Source organism: Phoxinus phoxinus (assembly GCF_949152265.1).
Source record: "Phoxinus phoxinus genome assembly, chromosome: 13".
NCBI classification, from domain to species: Eukaryota; Metazoa; Chordata; class Actinopteri; order Cypriniformes; family Leuciscidae; genus Phoxinus; species Phoxinus phoxinus.
Window position 1 is genome coordinate 20107232 of NC_136888.1, and position 21933 is coordinate 20129164.

Genomic DNA, 21933 nt, shown 5'->3' on the forward strand with positions numbered 1-21933 from the left:
TGATCTACCACCCCCTGTCGGCACGGAGCAGAGACACGACACGAGAGACGAGACAACAATGAATACAGATAGATGGAATAAAATAAAACATATTATAATAGAATACAGAAACATAGCCGTAAATCAAAGCTGCCTGGACTCAAAACATTTCCACGATTACGGTGCGTTTTTGTGTCCATAACCAAGAAGTAAATTCCATGTTTTTGTAGAACATATTCGATGTTTTATTTATATATATAATATATTAATATTTCTAATATATTTATTAGAAATTAACTTACCAGGTAGTTTAAAATGCATGTTTGTAACCCCCGTTAAAAAAGTATTTTTGTCTGTCAAAAAATGCTGCTCAGTAAAAAATAAAACTGTAAACCATGTTACTCGCGTCAGTGTAAGAAAATGATTAAACAAATATGTTTATTTAATATAAGGGGATATAAGATGATTATAATTAACAATTAACCATCATCTAGTGACTAGTCCATACTGAATTCTGGGTAAAATATGCTCGAGGAATCTGGTCCATTCCATGCCATTTCAAGTAAATATAAAAACATATAAATGTATCTGTATAAATCCACATGTATTTGTTAAAAATAAATATTTATGGAAGGGCAGTCAATGTGTTGTAGGTTGTACTCTTCGTCTTCCGTTCTCCGTCCCACCTGGAGCAGGAGGCCATTCGCCGTCACATGACCGCATGTGTGCGTACGCGCCGTGGCTGCCAGTGAACATGGCGGATGAGAACGCAGAAGCGGAGCTCGACTGGAGCGGCCGACACAGCCTGCTGCTCGACGAGGACACATTTTTCGCAATGGAGGGTCTGCAAGCCACCCTTCAGCAACTCGAAGCCGAACTTCGACAGCAAGACGTTTCAGAAGAATCGTCCACGGAGTATTGCAACAACTTCTGCCAGGTACGCGCTGCCGAAAACGCGGCATGCATGCGAATTGTTTATATGCAACATTTCAGAGCTGTGGCGGCTCGCGTTAGCTAACCAGATGCGAGTTGTGGCTGCAACCGACCATGCGTGGATGTGATATTAACGCGTGGGCCGCTTAGTGAGCCTAATTACAAGCGAATTGTGTTGGCATGCACGCCCAATGACCAGCAAAATAAGAGACGATGCAAGCTTTTAAGTTTCATTTTCAAATAGGCTGTATTTGGTTGTGTTATTTGGCTAATACCGTGCATAGTGTGTTGCACGCTTCCCCTTGCCCCCCGTATATGCGGATATAAGTTTGTGTTTACGATTGCGGATCTGTGGTCTGTAAAATCATGTATTAGAGATGTGGGCCTGCTGAAACGGCATTTCCATGTTTTGTTTGAACAGGTAGGGTATCTTGTACTGGGGTACAGCACGTTAGTGGGGTGGGGCTCGGTTGTGTTGATCTTGTGCATGTTCTCGTCTCTCTCTACTAACTTTGATGCCCCCTGTCACGTGTCACTTCTAATCAACAGTGGGAGTGTTTGAGTTCCTCGAGTCCAAACGCAGATCCCTTTTAAGAGACCCAGTTCTCTTTGCATTCACACTGAGATCTGTTTTTATGATTGGGTCTTAGTTCAGTTTTCGTTCACACTGTTTTTTGGAACAAGCCCTCTCGAATAATTTTGTAATAATATTGATGATAATTGATACTGTTTTTTATATAAGAGTACAATTATTGCACTCCAGTACTAGGCCTACCTGTCAAAGTTTACAATCAGGGAACAGTGTGTATACATGCATTTGTGTTTAGTGAAAGCATTTTTTTTTTATCTTTTTATTAAAAAAAAATGTCATGGCTTGAAATAGACATTTAATTCAACTATTTTGATTCGAAAATACTATGTATATTTTGAGGCAAATTTCAGTCATGTAATATTGAAGGTGATTTCTGAGAAACACTGTTGATATTTGAAATCAAAACCCAATCAAACACAACCTTGCCTTCATTCCTTTGCCTCCAAAATAACAGAAAATGCTATGCAACATGACTGGCGCATCAGACTGTAATTCAGCAATTACAACAGCAAATCTTGGTTCTGTAAAACATAGCAAAACCAATGTTACTCGCGTATCGAGCAAAAACAAAGCAACCTCGGCGTCCGTTTTCAGGCCTCTCTACCGGTATTCCCCAGCTCTGGAAAGTTTTTTTTTTTTTTTTTCAGTATTAATGCAGGGCCTTAGCTCTTGCCTGTTCGTACCCCTTCTTTTCCCAATTATATTCCTTTGACCTTTTCCTCTTTGGTAATATCTCTGCCATCTCTATTTACAGTCTTTCTACAAATGTCCCGCTTGCTCACTCTTTCTCCTCCCCCATCATGAATGTATACGACCGCTTTTGCTGATTGGCTACAGAGTTGTGGTGTTCTGTCCTATCCACTTAGTTTTTTTCTCCTATTTACACAATATTCACAAAAGTGTTTTTGGGGTGTTGATTTAAATGTATAGCTTTTCACAGAAATCGCTTACTGCACCTTTAATTCTTGTTAGTTCTACAAAAGAGATTGATCACAATTCATTTATCAATTCAGTCAAATTAATTAAATCAAAAGTTACAGTAAAAGCTTTCACATTGTTAGAAAAGATTTCTATTTCAAACTTTTTTTTAAACTTTTTATTCATCAAAAAAATCTTGAGAATGTATTGTTTTCCACAATTTTAATGTGATGAGTTTCTTGAGGACCAAATCAGCATATTAGAATGATTTCTGAAGGATTGTGACACTGAAGATATGGCTGCATTGGAAAAAAAATAGATTTAATATATTTTAAAATAGAATTTTTTTTTTTTTTACATTTTTTATATATCATACTATTACTTTGTTCTGTATTGTCACATATAGCCCTGGTGAGCCTAAAAGGTAAATGGTAGTGTATTATGCTCCTTGTTCTATATTTCATTGAAAAAGCTGCACCTTGTGTCATCATTAATGTTGTACTATAACGGCTGAAATGAATCAGGATTATGCAAATGTGAACACATAAGAGAACTCCGAGTGCATTGTATTGCAATACATGCTATTAACAAGCCATAATCGCAACACCAACCAAGTTTTGTTATGTTTAAAACATTTTTTTGAAAGTTTGGAACATTCATATTTCAATACTCAATGCAAACTGCATTCAGACTCCTGGAATGAACAAAAAATAGGTCTGACAGATTAATGACCCCCACATATAAATTCTAGAAACCAATTTAAGCTTGTTCAGTAATGCAAAGTTTTGGGTTTCAGGGGCCTCTTTTTAGTTTGGAAAAAAGTTTACCTTAATACAAATATTTTGCGGCACGGCTACGTTGAAATGATTACACATACATTGCTTTTTTTTCATGGTTAAAAGATTAAAAACTGTTATTTGTGACATCACATGTCAATCATGCAAATACTTTAGTGTGTGTGTGTGTCTATAACACCATAATGCTAATTTTTCAGTGTTGGTGATGAACTTGTAATTTGGTCATAACTAGCACATTAAAAGTATCCCATTGGGAACCCAGAGGCCCCATTTAGGAGACTACATTTGAATCTCAGCTCTGCCTCTTTTCCTCAGCTTCACTGTTGCTGTGGCAACCAATCCAGCAGGACTCGGTCCTGACTCCTGACAGATGTCACTTGCCACACATACTACCTGTCTGTTAGGGCATACAACTTGTCGATATGAGTATTGATACAGTTGCTTCTCTAGTGATTCCGCAGCCTGTGCTCAGCAGTGTACCTCGCTTAATTTGAAGAATTTCAAGAACAGCGTTTAAAACAAAGTGGATATGTGCTTAAATTAGCCTAATGTATATAATATAGTACATATAGGCTAGCACAAGGTTTAATCTGGCCTTCAGAGGAACATAACTAATCACTCAATCAGAGCTTCAAACTTGTTCAATACGGAAATATCTGCTAAATAGCTGTTTTACTTATTCTCAACCTGGCAAGCATAATGCACACGATCTCTTGTGGATAAAATCACTGGCTTTCTGAAAACACTGGTAAGCTTGCAGTTTAGTGATCTCCAGTTCGATATTCTATTCACAGAAGAGTGTAATACAACCAGTTCTGTCCTGATTTCTTCAAAGAGCCGTGTCTATGGGTGATGTCTTTCGATCTAATGGACCAAATAAGCTCACGCAATTTACATACACGCAATTTACATACACGCCCGGATTAGACGGCAAATCATATGCAGCTGCAAGACTACGCCGAACGCTGAGAGTGTGTGATAGAAATCAGGAATGGTGAGAGAACATTGTGCTTGGTACGTTTTCATCTTCAAACCAAACTTTGGTCTCAATGCCAACAAACTTTAAATCCCGTCTGGCTAGCATGCTTCCCATAATGTTTACTCATTAAATCAGAAGGCTGAGTTGGCTGTCTTTTGGGGCTGTTCGAACACATTCAATCACATGAGCGTCTACACTAAAGCAATCCGGTCGAGTTACCTCTGGAAGTGGTCTAAAGCCTGGAACACACCAAGCCGACGATCGGCCGTTGGGCATTTTTTGTGCGTCAGCCGCTCAGTGTGTTCCGCACCGTCGGCTGAAATTCGTCCTCGTCGGCTTTTTTTCGGACGATTCGACATGTTGAATCAGCGTCGGGTGAAAGAGGGAACTTTGATTGGCTGTTCAGCTTAGTGAATGAGTCAGTTCACATGAATAATAGCAAAACAGCGAGCAACTCAAAACGGTAAAGATAGGCTGTTCTTATGTTACGTTATCTTACCGGAGTGTTCCTTGGCGAATATTTCAATATTAACATGAGTGGAGTGGAATAAAGAAAGTGTTTAGCAGGATTGATATTTAAAACGGTAAGCACGCACTGCTTTGTTTACGGTTTGTGTATCTACTACAGCCTGCAGCATCGGTTTCTATTTTTGAATGACGAATATAGACAAATATATCTGCAGAAATGGACAGTTTTCATTTTACACGCAGGCGGGCAGATGACGTGACGCATGTTTTTTCTGTAATTAAGTGTAAATGTTTACTGAACTGCATTTCTCAACTAAAACAACACATGTCAGTGGGGCATAGAACATCATTTTATTTCAACATTATGATTTTGGGACGTAAAATGTATTTGGTGTTGTTCATATTTCAAGATGAATAGCAAAATGTCCTGCGGTGTGACTGTAACATTGATGACTCATCAAATGTAAATATTAGTAAAATAAAGCAGATATGTTTGGAGCAGCTAATAAATGTCTTGGCATTATTTTGTATGTATTTGCTTAATTAACTTAAGTTTTCAAAATGCTAAAAAGTACAAAAATAATATTTACAGTACATTTAGTTTTGAAACACAAATGCTGTCCTGCGGTGTGACGTAGGATATTAGATTTTTGTACTGGCAGTTACATGGACAGCCCTAGGGGTCTTTTAGTCAACCCCCCTACCAGGAAATCCCCCAGATGTTTGGATGTGCTAAAGAGGTTAAAAGGTGAGTGTTAATCTCTTATTAATTTGATAAATTTCATCATTTCTGTCAGACCATGAACGTGTTGATTTTTGATAGTCCTGTGGTGTGACTGATCTAGTTCGAGAAAAAAGAAAAATATTTAAAAAAAATAATCATATTCAGGTTTAAAAGAATGAACTTATTCAGTAACTGTAATGTCCAAGCTCAGTCTTGTATAGCAATGATTCAAAATGGCTGCCAAGGTGAAAGAGTCCTGTGGTGTGACAGCCCGTCCTGTAGTGTGACATAATTAAGTCAGATGTCTAGCTAGATTCTCGTCTGTTATGTTTGCAATATTAAACATAAATATAAATATATCTCTGTCTCTATATATATATTAAACAAATATTGTCAATATTATATATAATATACCTATATTATACATATATTAAACATAAATATATATCCGTCTTCATTATACATAATATACCTATATTATACATATATTAAACATAAATATATATCTGTCTTCATTTGTTTGTTGCATGTGTATGTTAACAGTCACTGATCATTGTTTTTAAAGTGATTTTTGACCGTTTTTAGGCATGAGCAAAGAAAGGACAAGGAGGTACCGGGAAAGGTTAGCACAGGATGAAGCCAGGCATGAGGAGATCCTTAGGGAGAGAAGGAGAAAGTAAATAAGTTTATAATAGGGAAATTGAGTTGGTGAAACATTCTCTAAGACGTACACTTGTATAGAAAACATGTAACAGCTGTCTCTGTTCCATCAACAGATATCAAGAAAAGAAAGCTAAAGGAGAAATTAAAGCACGAAATATAAGAAGCCTCCCAAAAACATAAGAGGGGCCACGGAAAAGGAGCTCCTGATGGGGTTGGAGCTTGTGTGAAGCGGATGGCAGATCAGGCTGTCCAAAGGGGAGCTGATCTGCAAACTGCAGAGGCCCTCTTTGACTTCTTGTCCAGCAAAGAGGAGATGAAAATCCAAATGAAATGGATAGAGGAAAAGGACATAGAAGAATTTGACAAACTGCTCCCTCCTGTGCTCCCTGCTGTGAAAGGCATACTAGGTACACACCAGATTTTCTCTACAACACCAGGGGAGGTGTTTCATAGGGCAGTAAGTTGCTTCTGCAGCTACCCAAAAGTGTGTGGCTGCTTCAAGGTTACAAAAGTCACAATGGCTGGTGACAGTCCAGCTCAAGAGAATACCCCTATCCCTACCCCGTCCTTCTTGGATGAAGATGTTGAAAGTGACCAAGTGTTTGAAGTGGGAAAGTTCATCATAGTAAAATATGATGAGAAGCAATATGTGGGCCAAGTGTTGAATGTTCAGGGAGAGGAAATACAGGTGAACTGTATGGTTCAACATGGAAACAAGAATGCATTCCAGTGGCCTGACAAAGAAGATACCATTTACTACTCGCGGAGTGACATAATTGGTAAGATTTCAGAGCCTGAGCCCCATGGTCGAGTTGCGAAGTTAACGAACATGGACTGGCTCATGTTCAACGTATAAGTTTGCCATTTCTCCAATGAAATAATTTTTAATACATCTTTTTTTGTTTAAAATGTTGGCTTGAATAGGTTGTCATGTTTATGGTCTTATCTTTTGTTAGTGACACTACAGAATGTCAAATGTCTCTTGTTCACTGGAATCTTTGTTCAAAGAGATGAATTGATGATTTTAACATGCTTTTAATTATTTCAGCATGATTGTAATGACTTTCTCCTGAGAAACAAGATATTTGTTTAGTCTTTTAAGTTAAAAATAGAAATGAATGGTCTTTATGACTGGGTCTGATTTGACGCCTCCAAAATGTTAATTATTCAATATGTCTTGTTCACTATGTTTTTAGTTCAAATTCATACACTAAGTAATAAGATTGTACTGATATGTTGCATTTTCATTAATGTTCAAATAGAGGTGCAAATGAATTTGTTTGTTACAAAAGTATTCAATAAATTTCACAATAAATGTTCATACAGTGTCTCATTTCGTCCTGTGGTGTGACGGGATGTCCTGTGGTGTGACATCACTTCAAACACAATTAAACAACTTTTACTATGTTAACTAGCTTAAATAATTATATGCATTTGAAAACATTGCATAACATAACTATATCAAAAAATAATTAACATTTTCAAATATTTTTTCTCATTTTACACAATATTTCCACTGGAGTGAGTGGTAAAAGATGGCACAAGCAAAGAATATAATTGAAAAACAGCTGTGAAAAAAAAATATATGCAGAATTTTAATGATCATTCTTTAAGAACACTTGTTAAACTTAAAACATACCTGATTTGTATTTGAAATTAATAATATTTAAATATTTGAATTTTATAGTAATGTCATGTCACACCGCAGGACATAATTTGCCTGGCGCTGTGAAAAAAGCTTAATAAATTACATAATGAGAAAAAAAATCTGCTAACCTCTAACAGTTTCAAAAACAACAGTATTTGAACTTTACAAATGCATACAATTCTCAAGCAATTTAAAACTTTTTTTGAAAAAATGCTGTTTCACCCTTATTTGTCATCTACCCAGGCGCAGAACGCGCATTCTAGCTGACAGTCGGCAGCAGTTCTCTTGATGTGTTCAAGTGTGCAGCTTTTTGTCCCGACGCGAGGCGACAACACACAGTCGGCTTTCATCAGCGCTAGTTCGGCTCGGCTTGGTGTGTTCCAGGCTTAAAGTGGACAAGCTCTTTTTACTATTTAGGCTGTTTTGACATTAGCAGAACAATGATCTAACCACTACAATTATTTTCTTCACTCAAGTGATAGAAGAAAGCATCCCAGCTGCTCTGGGGTGTCGCTTGTTAACAGGGCAATACCCAGTTACCCAGAGGGAAACTCTGCTAATCTTAGTTCTAGAGGTTAAATATGGCATTTCCTCTCTTGTTCTCTATAATAAGATATCAGCTGGGATTTAACATCCTTGAGGCTTGATGTTTGTGAAAGGAGAGTGTACATCAGGAACGAGGAGGTTATCTGGAGTTGCTCTGTGCTCTAGTTACATCTGCTTCCATCCCTATGGTCCAATCAGAGCATCCCAGCACAGATGGAGTGCTGTGGAAGTGTTGTATCTGGGGTTTCTCCTCGCATCCTCCCTTGTGTGGACCCGTAGGTTTGTGGTAAAGACAGTATGCTAACATGTCAGAGCCAGGCTTTCAAAAGAGCCTTGTCAGCACTCTGCAGAAGTCAGGCCTCATCCACCTTTGTCTTGTTTTTTTAGCATAATATACTACAATTCAAAAGTTTGTGGTTGATAAGATTATTTTTGAACGGATAGTTCACCCAAAAATTCAGGATGAGTAAATCATGGGCTAATTTTCATTTTTGGGTAACCTATCCCTTTAAGTCTGTTTGGTGAGCATAAGTCTTATGCTCACCAAGGCTGCATTTATTTATCATGATGACACATGGTGGAGATTCTATGAATATGAAAGAACAAGGAGTATATACACTAGTACCATCCACAAAGCAGGTTATGCACCAGACATGGGTTTATGGACAAGCATGCAGGCAACCTCAACTTTTGGTTTCAAAAACTGAGCTAACTTTCAGGGTATGAAGTAGACGTAGCAACTTCTCTGAACATAACCTACTCCGGAACAGGATATGTTCCAAGGTTAGTTTACTTCAGAACTGCTATTCAGCACATGCATGCTCTATTGATGCGGCTTCACTGGGCGGGGCAGATTTCAAACAATATAGTTATGTTTTTAATTATAAATCACTTTTCTTTTTTCTTCTTTTTTTACATAAACCAGTGTTTAATATTTCTCTAATTTGTTTTATTCTCATCTCACACGATCAGCATTCAAGAGGTTTTTTTTTGTTTGTTTTTTGCAATGGGATGTTTTATTGTATAATGTAGTTCTATAGTACAACTACATATGATGAGTCTAATGTGGAAGCAAAATGGCTTAAAAAAAAAAAAGTTTAGTTCAATCAGTCTTTTATTTTTAATTTATACATGTAGCATCATAATTACTCAGTAATAATTAAAAACAAAAAAAATTGCCCAACCACCCAGTTGGGGATTTTGACTAAATGTAAATCCATGCTGACTTGTGGATTTGACGCTCTGTTAAGAATGTCTTTGTGTATTCACGTGAACATACTGAGTTGACTGATCTTACTCCCAGATGTGTTTTTGGAATAACCATGAGTGAAAAGGTTTAAAAAAATATATATATTTATTTTTATTATTATCAATGTTGAAAACAGTTGTGCTGCTTGATATTTTTGTGGAAACGGCATTTTCCAGGTTCTTTGATGAATAGAAACAAAGTTCAAAGATAAAAAATATAAATCTTTTGTAACATTATAAATGTCTTAACTGTCATAACTATCAATTTAATGCGTCCTTGCTGAATGAGAGTATTAATTTCTTTGAAGAAAACACCCGTACTGTTCCCAAACATTTGAACGTTATTGTACATAGTGCTTAGAAATCTAGATGTAAAGATAGATTACACTTTATCAGACTTTTATTGTTTGTGTGTTTTAATATCTGTTGGACCTCTGAAGAGGAGTAAATTGAACTTGACTTGAGTGTGGTGTTAAAATGGCTTGATATTTTTATGATCTTGTTTATTTGGTTGTTCTAGGCTCTAATGCATTACGCTGGGAGCAGGAATTCAGTGGAACACGGATTGCCTCTATTGGAAGTTTACTGTCTGTCAATCAACTGTTTTGCTGCTGCCAGGCCACATCTCACAGGCGACTCCCCCAATGTTGCCCTTGTGCTCAAAAGACTTGCATTGTGAGTGCTATTTTTAGGATAATATTTTGTCTTTTTACAAACATTTAGAAACACAATTTAAATTCTGTCCAGTTGTCTTCTGTGCTGGCTCACTTGTTCATAAAAAAAACAGTATACATTTTAAAACTATGTTGACAGAATTATGTCCAAATGTTGTGATCACCTGCAGGAGTTGCCTTGAATTGTTGTTGTCTGTGCCTCAAAATGAAATACCTTTGGAAGCCTGGCTGCAGTTCCATGGTTCAGTTCAGGTAAGATATAATAATTAATTTGTTGTCCAAGATAATACTGATTATAATACAAGATTTTAATTCTGACTGAATAGAAGTGGCAAAATTAAAATTGTATGGATCCTTAAAGAATTAAAGTTTTTTTAAAAGGCTGACCTATATGTAGAAGGGGTGTAACTGCATGTATACGTCCCGAACAGTACGGTATGGACGTCACGGTTCGGTCGGTGCATGCAGTCGTAAGACGAATACATTCAGTCACAGGCGATCTAAATGCCAAAAGTTTACATCTCTCAACCAGTGTTACAACTGCGGAAAGATATCAATAAAACATCTTCCAGAGATAAAACAGAATAATATATCACGTAGCATTACATTTACCTCAGGCATTTAGTCTCGACAGCAGGTTAGTTCGCTAGAGAAAATTAACTGTTAGTAATGTCTTGATTATTTAATATGTTTGAATAAATTTGTCATGAAAACAAGTTATGACAAACACTGTGTAAATTATTATTTTTAATTAATTTGAGTAGAAAATTCGTTTTAGAAGGTAATGCAAAACTCGCCTTATGTGTAATTTACAGTAACTTTTTTTTTTTTTAAGTTTTGATTATTACTGTACATGTAAAAATAAATAGCAACTACATTTAATAATTTGGGCTCTGTTGTTAATTGTAACCTTTATTATTATAGTAATGTGTAATTAAGGGCTCCCAATAGTTTACAGCATTACCGTTAGCTAAGATAGATTTTTTTTATCCTTAAGAAAATTAATTCTAATAGAATTTGTTTAAAAACATACACATTTGTTAAAAAAAGATGCCATTTTATGTTTAGTTTTCTCCCCCTGTTGCTCCGAACCGTCATGTTCGTGTACAGTTACACCCCTTTAGTAGCATATTTATGTATTTACATGCATGCATACAACGTAAAGCCACTAAAATAATAATTTTGATGTACAAAATCTCACTGTACTTGTACACTTAAAAAAAAAAACGTATATATTTCAATGCATTTGCATTTATTTTAATGTATTTATAATTTAATATTGAAGGGGCCTGACATAAGCCTTATGGTTTGACTTTAATAATGTTCCGCCAAATGCTACCAGCTCCCTCTTAAAGACTCCTGTCACAGACAGTCTGTACTGGTGTTCAATGAGCTAAGGCAGGCTTGTACTGAACAGAAATCGGGACATACATTTTCCAGTGGGAATCTGTATAGCAGGGGTGCCCAATCCTGCTCCTGGCAATCGACTGTCCTGCACAGTTCATCTCCAACCCTAATCAAACACACCTGATGCCTAGTTCACACTACAGGATTTTAAGCCCGATTTAAGCCCGATTTGCAAATCGTTGAGCTCGCCGACAGGTCGGGTTGTTATCGCGTGCAAATCGCGGGGGATTAGCGGCCGATGAACGCTCGCCAATCTGTTAGTATGAAAGAGCCAACAACGCATCAAAGACGCTCGCAGACGCCTCGCGGACGCGTCGCCGAGCCCAGAAAAATAACTAGCATGCTAGATATCTGGAGCTGTCGCACGACTCAACCACATGTGATGTCATGAGCTACAGCCAATCAGAGCAAGGCATGGGTTGAGGTCACTGGGAAAATACCGTTTATATACTGTATATGGGATTTTTTTTTTTTTTTTTCAGAGCAAATCATCGCGCAAACAGTTTGCAGCACTAATTTCTGTCTGATGTCCATATTCACACAAAGACTCGCGTGTTGTGCACTTGTGTTCTTCTTCGCTGGGTAGTGGCGCGCGTGCTGTATTGCGTCATTTCCGGTTCGTTTGATCGCGTGATTTCTTCGTGATAAAACGTGGTTTGTAGACAAGATAGAATCGTTGGCTGACAGAGTTGTTGTCACCTCGTGTAGTGCGTTACCTCCTGTTGCGGATTAATCACGTTGTGTCGTGTGGTGTGAACAGCTCAACAACTTGAATACTCCTGATTTCACAGAGAGCAAGTCATGTAGTGTGAACTGCACAGTTCAGCCCAACGTTTTAAAATCCTGTAGTGTGCACTTGCCTTGAAGCAACCAATTAAGGTCTTCAGAGCACGTCAGGATCACTTGAAAATTAAAGGCAGGTGTGTTTGATTAGGGTTGGAGATGAACTGTGCAGGACAGTCGATCGCCAGGAGCAGGATTGGGCAACCCTGCTGTATAGCAAGTACAGTCACCCTGGACAATACAGAAAAAATACAGTGGCATTTTATCTAACATTCAGTGTCAGTTTTCTGGACACTATTTGCAGGCAGATGCTATAAACTTTATATGTTTTTCAATGTGTGGTTGTACTCTTTACAGGCGGCCCATGAGGCCATGCTGCAGTATGGCAGTACAGATTTGCATGCCCTTCTGAACATCACAGGTGAAGGTGGGGCTTGGAATAATCCTGTCATGGTCTCTCTTCTTACTGGTCAGCCCACAGACCCAGATGAGGGTGAGTAACACTATATTATTGCAATTTTGTTCATTATGCCCACAATAAGGGTTGACTATCTCAACATGTCATTTCTTTTTCTTTGATTGAACGTTTTGTTTTTGGTTTATTCAGCAATGTGGACAGGCTGACATTTTATTACACATCTGAAGTTTAACCAGTTTAAGGGATTTTTAATAATGTATGTGATGTCTAAAGTCAGACCTTACCACAATGTTAATATATATATGCATTAAAACACAGTCAGCTGTTTACTTACCATTGCCTTCCTCTGGAACAGTGAATGCCTATCTTGCTTTGGAGGGAGAAGGTTTTATGGAAATGCGGATCAAACACTTGGAGAAAGTAGGGGAGGTAGAGAAAGCACTGATCCTCAACAAAGCCTGTGCTAACTGTAGCCTCCTGCCTAGTCAGTCTACTTTTCGCCAAACCTTTGTCACCCAACTGTGCCAGATGCTGCCTGGTGAGGAAGCTATTTTAGAGGTAAAGTATACAGTTTTACTTAATGATTGTGTCTGATATGGTTGAACTTCATCATGATGTGTTTATTAATAAACTAAATTATATTACCATCTCTCCCTTTGTCTATAAGATTTCTAGAATAGATGCAAAAGATGTCCTGGACATTATTTGCAACATGGATTCTGAGGGGGATGAGAGCACAGCCTTCATCCTGTGCACCACATATTTTACACAGCAGCTACAGCAAGACAGCTTGTACTGTTCCTGGTGAGGACCTTTTATTACCAAAACGCACTGAACTGTCTTTGTATGTATATTTAACTAAGGGTGTATTCACACCTGACTTGTTTGATTGAATCGAACTCAAGTTAGGTTCTCCCCTTGGTGCGGATCTTTTGGGCAGGTGTGAATACAGCAATCGCACTCGGGTGCGGACCAAATAACCGTACCGAGACCCAGCTGAAGAGGTGGTCTCGGTCCGTTTACAAACGAACTCTGGTATGTTTCGTTTAAGGTGTGAACATGACCCGACCCAATTGCAAAAAGCACTGGGCCTTTTTTGTCAGGGTCAGATTGTAATTTGGGGTGATGTAATGCCTATAACATTAGGGGTGCAACGGATCGCAGTTGATCCGTGATCCGTACGACCAGCTGCCCTACGGTTCGGCACGCATGCGTTTCCCGGAGTACCTGCTAAATTTAACCATCATAGAGTGAAAGTTTATGATTTGGATGAGATTTGTCTTGCCAATTTACACATTCAAACAATTTTAAATGCAGAAGAGGTGAAAATCGGAACTCGCATGTTATCTGTGACCACAGCTGCACGCACCGAAGCGCACGCACAGAGAGGGAGAGTTAAAAATAGAGTTTGTTGTTTGATTAGGTGCTTTAAGACCTAATGCACGATCCAATATATAGTATTGGGTTCGAGTCCGCCTTAGTCAAGTATGAGTCTTTAACCAATCGAGTCTGAGTCAGACTACATTTTTTGAGTCCCAAACGCTCAAGTCCAAGTCAAGTCAGAGTAAAAATGCACTCCAATGGCCTGTTGCACAAAGCCGGTTTTAGTTTCTACCCAGGTAAGTTCAAGATTAGTTTGAGCAAACTCAGTTTTTTTGGGCTCAAGAAGGTGGATTGGATTTAGCTTGTTTCGTTGCTATGGTAACTTATGCTACACGGCTAACCTGCTGCGAAGTTAGAGATTCTGGGTTAGAGATTGTGGACCAAAACTCTACCAATTAGTATCACTCCCCCCTGTATCTCTCACTCCAAATTAAAGCAGTTTATTGTGATAAAATTGCTCATCTTTTGCTGCTAATTATTTATTACATTAATATTATCTGTCCTGTCTATCAGCGTGTTGTCAGTGTCTTCTCTGCTCCGTGATGTATTTTTCACTGCGTGAGAACATGGTGTAGAGTGAGAGCGGCGTAGCTTGTCGGACATAGCGACAGTAACTAAGGGGGGCGGGTCTTTGCGAAAGGTCAATTATGTATATTCATACAATATATTCATATAATTATATTAATTGACAATATTAAACTTTGCTTTTAAATTAAAATAATTATATAATACATGCTTTAATATATAAAGCTTTAAAACAAATTAATCTTATGTGTATTCTTTTGAGCTCTTTGTGAAACTATATAAATTATTAAGCCCATTTGTTTGATTTGCATGTATTGATATAGACTGATTTTTTTCTTTCCACTGCCTTCACAAACTTTCAAATGCATTTAATTTCATGATATTTCTTTCATAATGATTTCTTAATCTTCAACAGAATTGAATTGCGCGGCTCTCTCGTGAGAAGTGAATCAAAGTGATGCTCTCCATGTTCTGTATGATTGGCTGTGTGCTGCACGACAAACTTTCAGGTGCACGTGCTTTCAGAGTTAATCGCAAACTCTGGATTATATCTGAGTTGACAGAACGTTTATACAGAGTGTTGTGAGCCTGTTGAACCTGATTTAAACCAGGTTGTATTTATATGGATTTGTTAACTCCAAACCTACTCTGAAACTCAGTTTGTTCAAATAGCTTCACGCAACAGGCCGTGCAAGTCCTTGCAAAGTTGTACTCGAGTCCAGACTCTTGTCCGAGTTCGAGTACCCCAACTCTCCCAATATACTGATACACATCCAATTTCCTTTTAACTGTTTACGTTCACAGACAACACCGACTGTGTTCACGTGAATACTCTCCAAGGCAGCATTTTGACATTATTATGTGTGTATTTGCACAATAAGCACGAAAGAAAACCGAATTTGGAATAGCATGCTGTGACGGCTTTCTGCCACTTAAAGTTGGCATGAAATCAAAATTGACCCTATTAACTTTGTTAGCGGATATTACTAGTCTTGTGGTACACAATTAATCCGTGCAAGTTAATACATGGAAAATGTTTGCCGAAGTTATCTTTAATCAAAGTCTGAAAAGTTACTTCCGGGTCTCGAATGGTTTTTTCTGATGACATAGGCTTGATGGCTTGGGTTGGTTAAACGCTTAACCACTCCCCTCAAACCGTTACTCTGCTATGGGCGAGAGATGGAGAGGAGGAGCGCTGAAGTAAAACCCTACCCTCTGTTCAATATTCCGTTTCACTCGGAAATGCGTCACAACACTTGAGAAGTCGTTTGCAACTTCCGGTTCACGCGGACTTTAAGGTGCACTTCATGCACACTTCATGCACTTTGAGTATGTGTCAGACAGCGCAAGAACCACTTGAGTTATTTTTTTGCAGTTTATTGCACTTAATTAATTTGAAAATCAAGCATATCCTGTTTTTTTCATTCATGCGTGTTTCTTTATTGTTCCAAAGTGTCAATATCTTAAAGCAGCTCATATGAGAGAACAAAAAGTTTGGCATGCACAGTGTGCCTGTAGGGTGTGGAAGCATAGAGCTCAACACAACACAGGAATACGGCTCTAATTAAAACAGTCATTCTTAAAGTATCTGTGCTAATAAAATTAGCAATCATACCATTTTTACTGCAGGGTATAGTGATACATTTTCAGTACTGGTATATCGATAAATTTTTCAGTACTGGTATATCGTGCAACATTAGGGTGCACAGGTAAATTATGGAGTGAAAGCCATGAATGGGTGTATTTGTTTTGCTCAGATGTCTTCTCTAATGAAGTTTTTTCTATGGTGTCTGTCAGGGAGTTAACCCTTCTTTGGAGCAAACTGCAGAGAAGAATTGATGTGTCCCTTGAATCATTTATTGAACGGTGTCTCCAGTTTGCAGCCATTGCCAGGACTATCTACCATCTCCTATTCCTCATTCGTGTAATTCAGACAGAGGTAAATAGACCTGTTTCCTCCCTCATTATTTGGTTATCCCTTTAATGTACACTAAGCTGTTTCTGAATTTGTCTATTGTATTTTTCAGGCAATGCAGCTTGGCCTTGCAGTGTCAGTTGACCTGTGTGTGAAGGCTCTTCGGCTTCCAAAGCAAGATGACGTAGATGCAAAAACAATGGTCTGCAAAGCTGTTGTTTGTCTCCTCCCTGATGATCTGGAGGTGATAAGGGCTTGTCAGCTTACAGAATTCCTCTTAAGTCCTGCTCAGGAAGCCTTTGATGTCCTTGAGGAGCTCTACACACGTCCTGATCAAAAATATGATGAAGAGAATGCCATTATTCCAAATTCTCTGCGTTGCGAGCTTTTACTTTCTCTGAAAGCACATTGGCCATTTGACCCTGAATTCTGGGACTGGAAGACATTGAAACGCTACTGCGTTCAGTTACTGGGGCTGGATCCTGAGGAAGAAGTAGAGGATGAAGCAGCACCCGAGGAGCTGTGTAATCTTGGAGCAGTTTTGAATGAAGAGGTTGGGAAGGAGGGAGAAAATGAATGTAAGGTTAATGTATTTAGCAACACTGAGCAAGAGCAGACAGTGGAAAAAACGGAAATGGAAAAGGGACAAAAAGTCTCAAAGAAAAAAGACTCACAAGACATCTCAAAGAGATCCGACATGCATCAGAAGGATAAATTTATCTGCCAGATATGCCATAAACAAGTGGTGGAAACGCGAATCTGTCACCATGCCAGAAAACACATGGAAAATGACGTGTGGACATGCCCTGTGTGTCTACAAAAGTTTAAAAGTAAAAAGGATTTTGCGCCCCACTCCAAAAAACACATTCAGATTCCTGCAAAGGGTCACTGTAAAAAGAAAAAAGTGAAGAAGGTGGACCTGCAACATTGTTTCAAGGAGGATAGTTTGGATGAGCTAGAGCCTGGCCAAATTCCTTTAGACCCTTCCCTTGCCATGTACTATCAATCCACCCATGACCCTGTTGTATTAGAACATATATTAGAGCAAGCTGCCAGTGTGCCTGATCAGCAAGTAGACAATGACTATATTACATTTGACTACATCAACGCATACTTTAAGTTACAGGATCGTGATGTTTACCAGTGTCCAGCCACTAACTGCTCACGGAATTTTAAACTTTTCAAGTACTTGGGTGTACACCTAAAAAATGAGCATGATAGTGAAGACCCCAATTTGAAACATTATCTGGAGATGAAAGACCGCCGGGAGAAGTGCACTTTCTGCCGGAAGACCTTCATGACAGCCTATCACCATCGCCAGCACCGGTGGGTCCATTATGGAGATCATCCATACATATGTGTAGTCACAGGATGCGGTGCCCGTTTTGACACCACCAATGAACTTATAGCACATAAGCATAGTCATGGATTCCGTTTGTCCTACGGCTGTGAGTTGAAAGGCTGCAGTTTCTCTTATTGTGACCTTGGGCAGCTCTACCACCATGAGGCGCAGCACTTCCGCGATGCAGCGTACACTTGCACCAGCGCAGGGTGCAATAACTTTTTCTACTCTCGCAGGGAATTTCTACAGCACTTGGCCACTCATGACATCACTTTCACAGAGAAAGACTTTGAGACACAGAGAAAAATTAGAAGAAAACTCTTGCTCCCAGTTGTAGAAAGTGACTTGGGTTCTGGGTCAAAGGCAGAAGTAGAGAATGGTGTCCAAAAGGTTGGTTCAAGTTCTCCACAGCTCTTGGCGAACAGTGAATCTAAGGTCTCGTTGACGTGTGTTGCTGTCTGCTTTGATGGGAGAAAGTTTACATGTGGCTTAAAAAAGTGTAAAAGGACTTTCACTACTGCAAGAGAACTCCAGAAGCACTTAAAACTTGCTCATCCAGGTGAGTTTAACGAGGAGGATCCATTGTGCAAGAAGAAAGTACAAGAACAGCATTCAAAGACTCAAGCCAATGAATTGCATCAAAGTGACCAGGATAAGACTCTAAAAAGGTCATCTACAGAGGAATCCAATCACAAAAAGGATATCTCGCCTGCTCCCGAGTCTGTAGATTGTGATGCAACCCTTTCAAATGTGGAACTCTGTGCAGAATTAACCAAAATCATGCTTGGATTGAGTCAACTAAGCCTTAATTCTCCCAGCACTAGATATGCTATGCGTAATTCACAGAGCACTTGCACACCTACCTTGAATGTAAGGTCACCTGCCAAAGCAGCAAACAACAAAAAAGAGGTGAGATCTCATGTAGTGAGTAGTGATTCAAAGAGGCTGTCAAGCAAGTCAGAATTGCCACAAACGAATGACCACATTAAAGACTCTGAGAAGGAGCAACCGCAAAGCGAGCCCTCAACCAAGCCTTACACCTGCGAAGCAAAAAGCTGCCACTACCAGAGCATTACTACATGTGCTTTAATGCAGCACTACATTAAGATTCATGGATACTCGGAGGAGAAAGTGCAACAGATGGAGATGTTTCAAACATTTGAGCCTCTCAAAACACCTGATAGCACTGAAGATTCTGTTTTGGGGAGCAATCAACCACAAAGCGAGTTCCTTGTGCAGGCCACAACCAAACCTTACACCTGCGAAGCTGAGGATTGCCACTACCAAAGTGTTACTAGTCGTGCTTTAATGCACCACTACATTAAAATTCATGGTTACTTGGAGGAAGAGTTGAAAGAGATGGAGGTGTTTCATCCTCAAATATTCAAGCCTTTCAAGTGCCATCTCTGCTCCAAGAGCTACAGAAACAAAAAAGAATTGATGATCCACTATATACAGATGCATCACATAAATAAAGCTGTTGTTGAACAGATGAGCTGCACTTTTAAAAGGAGACTAGTTGATAAAGCACCCGTGTTGTCATCTAAAATGAGGAACAGGAAGAAGTCACAATCTTTGAAGATGGATGACATTAAAACCAAAATACGGGACAAACACCTTTGGCAACAGAGATGCCAAAAAAAAGATTATCAGTTGTGGAAAAGAAAACTAGATAGGAAAAATGGACAAGTTAAAGCTGAAGAGAAAAGGCAAGTCCCTTCTGAAACTGATGCTGATGTAAACCACGAAGCAGTTGATGTTAGGGGAAGCCGTCGCTTGGTAGCAAAAGGGAATCTGAGCCACATCCTCACTAAATACAATAAACCCTTTCATTGCGTGCACAAAAACTGCAATGCTGCCTTCGGTAATCAGAATGCCCTTATTGGCCACCTTCAGTTAGTGCATCACTATAACCGCTCCCAGTTGTGCTTCCCATGTGAACACAAAGGATGTGATAAGCAATTTAACAACTTGTCTAGTCTTACTAAACACTACCGTAAAGAGCACAACTTTAACAGAAAGAAAATTACATCAAAAGTGTCCTGCAAATCTAAGAACATACCAAAAAGACAGATGGCCTCATCAGAGGAGCCCATACCAAGGTTCAAGTGTACCTATGCTAACTGCAATGAGTCCTACCATCTCAAAAGCAGCCTCTTACGTCACACAAGTCAGTTTCACCAGAACCAGACTCCACTGAATCCAGCTGCTACTTCTGTGAACAGCAAGTTCAAAATAAGCTATAAAAAGCATGTGTTCTATAGGCACTGCGATCCATCTGATTCCCTTGTTGTGCGTCTCCAGAGTACACCTAAAAAAGATGAGTCAAATAGTGGATGCCAAACAAAGTTGATCATCTCGCCTTCTGCCCAGTCATCGAAAGATTCCCAAAAGCTGCCTCTCAAGCAACCTTTGAGATGCTGCATGGAGGATCAGGAAATCGCTCCGTCTGAGGAGAACTTTGAGTCCATTGAAGAAAATGCAGAGGATATGCTGGACAAAGTACCTAAGACACCAACAATCAAACAAACAAAAGGATTTGACCAGATTGTCTTCCGAACACATGAGGAGGCTTTGCAGATGTGCCAAGACCGCTGCCTGTCTGTGGCCTTCCCTTGCATGTTACAGAACTGTGACTCTGTTGTAACTAGAATGAGTAGTTTGAGTCGACATTATATTGCGGTTCACAAACTTACACGCCAAGAGTTAAGTGACAATAAGGACAAATTATGTTACACTGCAGAAAAGTTAGAAGAGATTATACAAAAGAAATCTGCTGTGTCTGCTATACCTGACTTAACAAGGATTCCAAATGGCGTCCTCAAGATGGAGTATCAGTCTGAGCCTGCGACCCCAGGTGGCCAGTCACTGCCAATGAGCCTCCATTCAATCAAAAACCAATCAAAGGGACATGAAGTAATTGAGTTTTCAGGGGAGCCACACCCTGACACAAGTTTGCTTATTGCAGCTGAAGATTTGCTCTATGGCTCCCCAAAGTCAAGCGGGCACCCTGAAGAGCCTGTTTCTGAGGAGACTCCAAGCAACAAAGACAGGTCAGACTCTGAGTTAACAGCACCTCCCCTTATTCGACCTCCACCGCTTGACCTCTCACCACCCTCTACCCTCAGAATTGCTGTTGATGAAAGTTCATTTGAACCCTTTGATAAAGACAGTAAATCTATTAACATACCTTCTACTGTTTCCATATCAGTTCCCATCCCAACTCGGCAGCCCCTCAGACGGAGGAATGAACTCTCTGAACCACTACCGCCAGTCCCTCTTTCGCCAATCCCAAAGGATCCTGTAGCGCACAGTCTAGCACCACGAGCTTTTGACATTGCAACTTACAAACCTATGGGCTTTGAGTCGTCATTCTTGAATTTCATTAAAGAGAAGGAGGAGGTCAAATATGAAAAGCCGTGGGCTGCAGTAGTTGCTAATCCTTGTCTCAAGCCTGATCCACCTCGACGCAGAGATAGTTTCAGACGGAACTGCTCGGTCAAAGAAAACACTCAAAGAGGAGCCCCCATCTCTCGAAGCCGCAAGTTTCGGTCATCCCCTCTGAGGCAGTTGATCTCTAAAGGAGAGTGTACCTCTATCCAGAATCTCCGTCTGATTTTGGAGAGGGCTTTAGCGGGCTGTGGTGACCAAGCTATAAAACAGCTTCAGTTCTTGAAGCCTGTGGTGGTTCTAGAGAGGCCAAAGTCCTTTGCCTCCATTCTCGATCTCATACCCTCTGAAACTAAAGCATAAGCTTTTGCTGGGCAAAAAGGCAGTTAAAACTCTTGTCCACCTTTTTTATTTGAAAGACTTTCATAGTATTTTTTATATCATTGATACAATTTTGGTTCTTTGCTGCCAGAATTAGGTACCTTGATTGTTAAGTTGTGAATGTTTATATCTGTAAATAAGGTCAAATAAAAAAGAACAAAAGATTTCGAAAATACATATTCTATTACTTACGTTGTATACACATCAGACCCATAACTAT

The 21933-nt window shown here is 39.2% G+C and overlaps 1 protein-coding gene across 1 annotated transcript; it reads left to right on the plus strand.

The window, feature by feature from the left end:
* The first annotated feature begins 6 nt into the window (after positions 1–6).
* On the plus strand, positions 7–21878 carry rlf (RLF zinc finger). Its single transcript, XM_079633817.1, has 9 exons — positions 7–161; positions 633–916; positions 10016–10170; positions 10340–10421; positions 12717–12852; positions 13133–13335; positions 13445–13581; positions 16483–16624; positions 16713–21878. Exons 1-9 carry the CDS (start codon positions 59–61, stop codon positions 21693–21695), a joined length of 6225 nt encoding a protein of 2074 aa, XP_079489943.1. The 5' UTR covers positions 7–58; the 3' UTR covers positions 21696–21878.
* The last annotated feature ends 55 nt before the right edge of the window (positions 21879–21933 follow it).